Below are 9,294 nucleotides of genomic sequence, written 5' to 3'. Positions count from 1 at the left end.
ATCGAGACCATCCTGGTCAACATGGTGAAACCACGTCTCTACTAAAAAATATACAAAAAATTAGCTGGGCATGGTGGCGGGTGCCTGTAATCCCAGCTACTCAGGAGGCTGAGGCAGTAGAATTGCCTGAACCCAGGAGGCGGAGGTTGCCATGAGCCGAGATCGCACCATTGCACTCCAGCCTGGGTAAGAAGCGCGAAACTCCCGTCTCAAAAAAAAAAAAAAAAAAAAAGCGCTGGGTTCTTTCTGCATCGGCGCCCGAATTATACGTCATGGGTTCAGGGCTGCCTTTAAGTCGCCTGTAAACGTGAAACACTTTCAGCGCTGGAAGATCACATGGATTTCCCAAGAGGAGAATAAGTAAGGATGCAATATGAGGACGTTCTCACTGCAAGAAGGAAAAAATTGGGGGCAAGCAGGCATATCTTAGGAAGGCGAGAGCTAGGTCAGTCTGAGGGGAGCAGGCGGGACATCCTCTGCGAAGACCCTCATTTCCGTGATGTCCAGGAGGAGGCGGGGTCAATTTCCGGCCCGGTGGGGCGGGGCTGTGGCTGAGGTTCCCTGCAGTGGGGTGGGGCTCTTGGCGTGCGATTTGGTGTGGGCTGTGTACTAGGAGGGTAGAAGTTAGGGTTCCTTTTTGTTCGGGAAGCAGTGGAACGAGCCTTTAGTAACAGGGCAAGGAGGGGTGGGACTTCGGGTTCGCGATGACCTGTTCCAGCGGCTCAGCGTCCGCGCTGCCTCGAGGGACCCGGTGTGCGAGATCTGTCCGCGTTCCCGCCTGCCCCTGTGCGGTTTGTATGCCTGCTTGCTTCACTTGTCTAACTCTGGGGTCATATTGGCCAAAGTTGCGGCACCTCTTGGGGAGTGAGGAGTGAGCCTGGGCAACATAGCTGGAGTCGGTCCCTACAAAAATATTTAGAAAGTAGCAGGGCCTGGCGTGGCGCGCGCCTGTGGCTCCAGCTACTCTGAAGGCGGTGGTGGGAGGATCGCTTGAGCCCAAGAGGTCGAGGCTACCGTGAGCCGAGATCGCTCCATTGCACTCCAGCCTGGGTGACGAGCCAGACACCGTCTCAAAGGAAAAAAAAAGTTTAATAAGGTTTAGAGGTTGAGGTATGCGTTAGACATTACAGCTTTCCCACAAACTCCCAATAGAGCAAATCTTGGTTTGTATAGTTCTCATAAACACCGTAGTAGGTAAGTTGATAAACAAGATGCATAGTCCGTCCTAGTCAAAACTTCAGCCTCCATTTCAAGTGCGATACAATGCTTCAGCGCTTAGACCCTTCTGTTTCCAAGAAATTTTCTTCTCTGGTGTTCTGGATTGTCAGTACGTGTTAATTAATAAAGGCCGATTTGGGTCTTGCGGAGACGATTTCACTTTGGATGCGTTGGTTGTCATTGTAGCGCAGGAGACATTTCCTCCTCTTTTGTGATCTTCCAGCGCTGAAAGTGTTTGCACGTTTACAGGCGACTTAGAGGCAGCCCTGAACCCATGACGTATAATTCGGACACCGATGCAGAAAGGACCCAGGCCTTTTTATTTTTTTATTTTTATTTATTTATTTTTTTTTTTTGACGTCTGGTTCCGTGACCTCCAGGTTGAGCCGGGCTGGCGGAAGAGGCACGTGCTGTGCTGAATGGAGCTGGTCACGGGATGCTATGAGCAGATCCTCTTTGGGTTGTCACCTGCCAGCTGTGTCAACTCCAAATGTAAGCACTTTACAGACACTGAAATGCTGTTGACAAACTAGTCTTCAGTCTAGTGGAAATCCTTGTATTCATTCATTCTTCTAAAATAATTCTTGGTCAGGTGTGGCTGCTCACGCCTGTAATCCCAGCACTTTTGGAGGCCGAGGCGGGCAGATCACTTGAGGTCAGGGATTTGAGACCAGCCTGGGCAACATGGTGAAACCCAACCTCTACTACAAATAGAAAAATTATCAGGGCCTGGTGGCAGGCGCCTGAAATCCCAGCTCCTCGGGAGGTTGAGGCAGGAGAATCACTTGAACCCGGGAGGGTGAGACTGCAGTGAGCCGAGCGAACCACGGCACTGCAGCGTGGGCGACAGAGAGAGACTCTGTCTCCAAAAAAAAAAAAAAAAAAAAATCATTTTTCACTTTGTGCTAGTTATCTTCATTGTGTTACAAAAAGTCAAATTATTGGGGGGAAAAGGGGAGGGCCAGTGGGAGGGGGAGGTGGGGAGGGATAGCCTGGGGAGAAATGCCAAATGTGGGTGAAGGGGAGAAGGAAAGAAAAGCACACTGCCATGTGTGTTCCTAAGCAACTGTCTTGCATGCTCTGCTCATGTACCCCAAAACTTAAAATCCAATAAAAAATAAATAAATAAATAAATAAGTCAAATTATTTTACGATTTAGATTACTTTTTTTTGTAGTGTGTAACTTTCCACGAGAGAACCACTAGGAGGAGTGTGAAGTGAGTGTGCTCTGGACATGAAAACAAAAACAGAGTAGGCAGGACATATATATTTGAACTTTCACATTTTATCTTTAAAAACGTGTCTTTACTCATTTTGCTCCACAACGTATCTGTTCATTTTAATGCAAAAGCATTATACTCCCATCCAAAATTAAAAAAAAGAAAACCTCTACAGCTTTCAAAGTCATGCTTTGTATATTCCATTACTTCTGGACTGTCCCTGATACCTTGTCTCCTTACCCCAGGGACATCTCAACTGATGTTTGAGAAGAATTAATACTTGTTTAATACGTTTTTAAAAATAAATTTTAACCATAAAAATTTATGGTAATTACTATATTCAGAATCTGTTACAAACTGTCACACTTTTACTTGCTTAAGTAACTTTTGTTCCAACCCGGAAGTTTAGAATATGGCTGGTTCTAGAATGGAAACCATGGTGTTAAGCACCATGAACGTAACTAAAAGTCGTTTTTCTAAACAAAACATCAAAAAACAAAACAAAACAAAAATCCCCAAAACTTAGAAATTAGTGGAACCAATTATAGACCTTGGAGGACTGAGACAAGACCTAGTCCAGCTGTTACTAATCTGGGGGGGGGGTTCATGGATGAGTTTCAGGGGTTTTCAATCCCAAGAAATTATATGCAAATATGTGGATGTACATTTTTGGAGAACATTAAGTACAGTTTCAAAAAGATTAGTGTCAGGGTAACTCGTTAAGGGTAAAATGCAGTGATTCACTCTTAGGTTATAAGTGCTGATATACATCCGGAAAAGTGACGTTTTTAAGAACACACAGCTAAATAACAGTAGAGCCAGTAATGCTGTTTTTTTTTGTTTGTTTTTTGTTTTTTTGAGATGGAGTTTCGTTCTTGTTACCCAGGCTGGAGTGCAATGGCACGATCTCCGCTCACTGCAACCTCCGCCTCCTGGGTTCAAGCAATTCTCCTGCCTCAGCCTCCCGAGCAGCTGGGACTACAGGCACATGCCACCATGCCCAGCTAATTTTTGTATTTTTTTTTTAGTAGAGACAGTTTCACCATGTTGACCAGGATGGTCTCCATCTCTTGACTTCGTGATCCACCCGCCTCGGCTCCCAAAGTGCTGGAATTATAGGCGTGAGCCACCGCGCCCGGCCAGTATGCTGGTTTTTATGGGTCCTCAGCCTTGAACATTCGCTTTAACAAAGGAAAGCAGCAGCATTGCATTTTATGCATGGCTGTGGCAGTAGTTTCTGTCAGGTCTCCATAGGCAAGCCTGGAGCCTGAAAGTCTGAAGTCCTGCTTGCCTCGGCTGTCTCCTACCCCTTGCCTGCATTCCCCATTGTCCCTAATCACCCATTGGAGCTTCCCTGACAAGCCCCTTACCCAACCCTGCCATCTTAACTGTTCTTATGATACTGTAGAGACCTCTCACCTAATCTTGCCATTGTAACTGAACTTATGGTCATGTATACTCCTTGCCCCTAACGTCCACCACTGTAACTGGACTTACTCTGCAACACCCTCGCCCCCCAAAAAAACTACCCAAACCTTTGAAACCAACTCCTATCCCACTGCCCTTTGCTAATGCGCTTTTTGGCCTTAACCCACCTGCACCCGGGTGAATAAACAGCTGTGTTGCTCACACAATCCCTATTTGGAAGGTCTCTTCATTCAAAGTGTGCGTTTTTCAACAGTTTCGGATCTTAAGACTGCGGATTTTCATTGTCTGGAGAAAGACAGTAGAGAGTTTTATACTTGTTTAACTGGATTTGAACTGAGCATAACTTCCCGTAAAGCCTTCTGTTCTCTCCAAACAAAGGATGTAAAAAGCCATTTAATTTCATTCTTGTGAAATCTGCAGCTTCCAAGAAACAACCAAGATTGAGAGTTCATTAATCAATTCTAAAGCACAAGAGGATTATCTTGTTTTGTGGCTTTGCTTTTAAATTATTGATTGAAAAGGTTTTTGCAGTTGAGCTACGCTCTGATTTATTCATTCATTCAACAAATATTTGTAGTGCCTAGCTTTGGTTTGCTAGAGTAAAATCCAGTATTTTTTTTTCTTCGGTGGTGAGGGTAGTAAAGTGGATATCCTGGGGTAAAAACAAGATATAGTAGAGAAAAACCAGCCCTGTTAGAAATATCACAAGAGTCCCATGTTCCTACTGAATTCTCCTTTCTCAGTGAGACGTAGCAACACTGTTAAACTCAAGGACTATGGAGGTTTCATGGGAATGTATTCATAGAGGTTTTGGTCCAGTTTGTATTTCCCAGCACAAAGGGAAGTGGAGATAATGCTCTACTTGCTCTGAACCTGCCCAATGTTGGGCCTAAGTAGAATTTGTTTCACCTGCTTCATGGGAGTAATCTAGTTGAAACAGAAGATTTGCATTTGGGGCTTTTAGAGAGCAAAACAGTGCTTCTGAGCCCTTCCTGGTCACTGTCCTCTCCAAGGCCTTAAGTGCCCATCTTTTCCCTGGGATCTTCCTCGAAACCTTCTGTTCCACTGAAGCAGGAGCAGCCATGAGAAACAGACCTCTTGGACACTGAATTAAGAGAAGGAAGGGGTTTTATTATTACGGCCCGGGAGCAGGGCTTTATGTTTTGTCCAAACGGCCAAGCTCCCCTAAAAGAGAAGCTCTGCCTTTATATAGGCTTACACTCTAGATATTACACATGAAAGGATCTTAGGTTTACAGCCTTAGAAATTACAAGTGAAAGGGTCTTGGGTTTACAGCTTTAGAAATCACATGTGAAAGGGTCTTGGGTTTAGTTTTAGGAATTACATGTGAAAGGTTTCTGGTCTCCAAATGGAGGAGTCGGGTGGAGATTTGATCTTGTTTAAGTAAAAACAGTATCTTCTGGAGAGATTTCCCCCTTACCGTGCCTGCTATCCTATAGGAAGGTGATTAAGGAGGCACCAGTCAGCCAGCCAGCCTTTTCTTCTATTGCAGTGTGGAGATCAAGGGGGAGGTGATCCTAGATGCCTGAGCCTCCTTCCTCACCACAGCTGCTGCCATTTTCCTAGCTGGTTTCAGCATGATTATATTGACCTCTCTCTTCCTCGGTCTCCTTACCACCTCCTCAGTGTTCAACTTCTATATTACTTTCCAACTGCAGCCTCAACACTCACCTGGTTATAGCCATAATTGTGATTTTTTTGTGTGTGAAATAAAGTCAGTCCTAAAATGAAATAAGTAAAAAAAAAGTTTTTATAGAAAAAGAATTTTTAACATTTTTATTGGTTGTCTAAGCTATAGTAGTTAGGAATTGTATTTAACCTGACATAACAGTGGTTTAAACAAGACATTTATTACGTAAAATAAACCAGTAGTAGGCCAGTCTAGTGCTAGTGGAAAGAGTCCTTAGTCATCAGTGACCCAGACTCATTCTGTCTTGGATTACCATGTTACTCTGTATGACTTCTTCCCTCATGTCACCTCATAGCCAAGATAGCTGCAGTTATTCTGACTCCCCCTGTCATTTGTAATCCCAGCACCAGACCTGGGGAGAGAGTAGAGGATAAAAAGGCCCCCTTCCAGGTTAGCAAATACCCTTTTCCCACACAGCTTTCCCCAATCCCATTCTAATACTTCTATTTAGATCTTCTTAGCCAGATTGGCCACTTGGCCACGTCTTGCTTCAAGGGAGAATCTAGGAAATGTAGTCTTTTAGCTTGAGCCTATTGCTGGCCCAAGTGAAATCAGAATTGTTATAATGGAAGAAAATAAATCAATATTGGGTGGCACCCAACAATGTCTGCCATAGCTGCTAATCAATAAAATCTCCCTTGAAGACATGGGGAGATTCACTCTGGATAAACTCCACTATATCATCAATGCCAGTTGCCTTGCCTTGTGTATGCCATCAGCTCTCAGCGTCTGTGGGGTCTACATCACTGGATTCAACCAACCATGGATTGAAAATATTTGGGAGGCTGGGCACGGTGGCTCACATCTGTTATCCCAGCACTTTGGGAGGCCAAGGCGATCATGTCACCTCAGGTCAGAAGTTTGAGACCAGCCTGGTCAACATGGTGAAACCCCGTCTCAACTAAAAAGCCAGGGGTGGCAGTTGCCTGTAATCCCAGTTACTAGGGAGGACGAGGCAGGAGGATCATTTGTACCTGGAGGGCAGAGGTTGCAGTGAGACGAGATCACGCCACTGCACTGCAGCCTGGGCAACATGGTGAAATCCCATGTCTACTAAAAATACAGAAATCAGCCAGATGTAGTGGTGGGTGACTAATTCCAGCTACTGGGGAGGCTGAGGCAGGATAATCACTTGAACCTGGGAGGCAGAGGTTGCAGTGAGCCAAGATCACAGCACTGTGCTCCAGCCTGGGTGACAGAGGGAGCCGCCATCTTAAAAACAAAAACTCCAAAAAGTAAAACTTGAATTTGCCACATGCCGGATACTACTGTTGAACCCACATGAAGTAATGTATAGCCATTGTATTAAGTATTATAAGTAATCTAGACGGAATTTAAGGCTTATGGGAGGATGTGTGTAGCTTCTTTGCAAATACTACACCATTTTATATTGAGCATTGAAGGATTTTGGTATCTGGGGGGGATCCTGTAAACAATCTCCCATGGATACTAAGGGATGACTGTCATAATGGCTCAATAAATAACTGGTGAATGATTGAATGATCAGAATGTTTTGAATTCATCATGTCTGCTATTTTTCACAATACAGGTAAATAGAAAATACATTAGCACTTAGTTATTAGCCAGCAGCAGGGAAATGGCCACACCCTAAGCACCCAGTATGGACTCAAAAGTTATCTTGAATTTTGACACTGTGTATCCTTGCTGCTTAAAGTGGCAGGAGCTAGCTAAAAAGGCAGAATTTGAGGCTCCACTCCAGATCTGTCAAGTTAAAGAATCTATTTTTTTTTAATATGGAGTCTCACCTTGTTGCCAGGCTGGAGTACAGTGGCATGATCTCAGCTCACTGCAACCTCCGCGTCCTGGTTTCAAGCTGTTCTCCTGCCTCGGCCTCCTGAGTAGTTGAGACTACAAGTGTGGGCCACCGCACCTGGCTAATTTTTTTATTTTATTTTATTTTATTTTTTAGTGGAGATGGGGTTTCACCATGTTAGCCAGGATAGTCTCGATCTCACTTCGTGATCTGTCCGCCTCAGCTTCCCAAAGTGTTGGGATTACTGATGTGAGCCACTGTGTCAGCCTAAAGAACCTACATTTTAAACAAGTCTAGGTCATTTGTATGCACGTTAAATTTCGGGAAGCTTATCATGCGTTTTTGAAAAATACTGAACAAGAGAAATATTTCTTTAAAATTGTATCCTGTACTCTCAGGATACAATTTTACACCCTTAATGTAGGGTGTAAGAGAGTGAAAAGGAAGAGAAACAAGAGGGAAGGGAGCAAAGGAAGGCCTTCTTCGCTGCCTCTTCATTTTGCAGCTAGTTTGGATTATGCTTTCAATAATTATGCTTTTAATTTTTGCATGGGATTAAAAAAAATAAAAAAGCACTAGCTAGTTCCAATAGTTATTCTCAGAATGATAACTGAGGAGAGAAATGTATTTGTCTTAAGGTTTTGTTATTAAAGATTCCTCTCTTGTTATGATAAGGGATGCAGTGGAGATTCTTTCATTGTTGACGGACACATCTTCCCCTTCTGTCCCTCCTTGGGGTTCTGCTGGCTGCCCCAGGCCTGACAGTTGGGAGAGAGGACCGGAAGGTGGAAGCCAGAGGAACAGGTGGCAGAATTTTTCCCAGGTGCCTTAGTGCACCCCCACACACACACACACCTTTGCCCTGTTGTCAGGAAAGTCAAGCAATTAATTGCCTAGCAGGAATTGCCACTAAATGTAATTATCTCAGGTAGTTGCGAGACTTACCTGTCAGGGTTGAGAGGTTTTAGCCCACAGGCCAGAATTTTTGACGCAGGAATAAAAACCGGATTCTGCTCTCTTTTTGTAAGGTTTCTGGATAAATGGCAGAACAGGAGAGTTTTGCAGGTTTTGGCATAGCTCAACACAATAGCTATTACAGCTACTGGCAAAGGTGAGCAGTTTTCTCCTTTGAAGGAAAAAGAAAGCTGTTACTGTTCTATTTGCTACATAACTGTTGGTAACTTACGAACAATGGCTTTGAACATAGGTGTTCAACTTACTGCAAACTTCCTGGAAAGAAGTCGGGGGGTTTGTGGATGATTCTGTGTTGGTTGGTGACGGTTGTCATTGCTGTGGTCTCCCCTCTGCTATTAGAGTGAAGCAGGAGTTCCAGCCCATCCAGGGTTACCACTGTGGCAACTGGTACGTGCAACAGCCCAGCTCTTACCTTCTTTCTGGCTACAGCTACAGCTGTGCAGTGGATGGAAATGGACGGAACTGTTTTTCTGCACGTGAGACCCCTCAACACACAGCTGGAACTTTGGTTATGCCTAAGGTATCCCTTGCTGGAATGAATCTTGTGTCATTCATGGGCCCGATAATAGTAAACATCACTTTCCTATCTTCACACATTATTATCCTCTCATCCAAATTCCCACAGCCACAGCTTTTGCTACCTGTTTTAAAACTAGAGAGTAAAGCTGATGATAGCCTCAGACAAACGTTTGTTCAGCTTTACTGAGGTGTATACTTGATACCCAGAAAGTCTCCTGTACATGTTTAATTTTTATGATTTGCTGAGTTTGGACATGTATAACCCGTAAGTTTTCACTTGCAGATAATTTCTCATTCTCTTCCAGAAACAAAAGGCTGATGAAGTCTTTGTCTAAATTCTTGCTACTAAATTTTAGATTGTCATAATTCAATAAATTTTACTCTTTAACACTTAATATAGGACAAAAAGTAGTTTTGGGGTTTGTTTTATAGCAATTAGATATAAACAC

General features: G+C 43.9%; 1 protein-coding gene across 21 annotated transcripts in view; it reads left to right on the top strand.

The window, feature by feature from the left end:
• Nucleotides 1-536: 536 nt before the first annotated feature.
• The window catches only part of LOC144576540 (putative uncharacterized protein C6orf52), a 132,121-nt gene continuing 123,363 nt past the window's right edge, over nucleotides 537-9,294 (top strand). For 8 of the 21 annotated variants that reach the window (XR_013533831.1, XR_013533833.1, XR_013533829.1 and 5 more), the window contains exons 1-2: nucleotides 537-791; nucleotides 1,599-1,710. Coding sequence is in view for 2 of the 21 variants with exons in the window: in XM_078368457.1 (XP_078224583.1) it covers nucleotides 705-791 (87 nt within the window). In the remaining 19 variants the exon portion in view is untranslated. Of the gene's footprint in view, nucleotides 792-1,598; nucleotides 1,711-1,810; nucleotides 2,605-3,466; nucleotides 4,073-8,665; nucleotides 8,847-9,294 lie in introns of those variants that run through there. The other 13 variants (XR_013533822.1, XR_013533824.1, XR_013533823.1 and 10 more) reach the window with 6 other exon arrangements.

Source organism: Callithrix jacchus, chromosome 4 (genome assembly GCF_049354715.1).
Source record: "Callithrix jacchus isolate 240 chromosome 4, calJac240_pri, whole genome shotgun sequence".
Classification (NCBI taxonomy): Eukaryota; Metazoa; Chordata; class Mammalia; order Primates; family Cebidae; genus Callithrix; species Callithrix jacchus.
The sequence above is the reverse complement of the archived record's forward strand: the minus strand, read 5'-3'. Positions and strand labels throughout refer to the sequence as shown.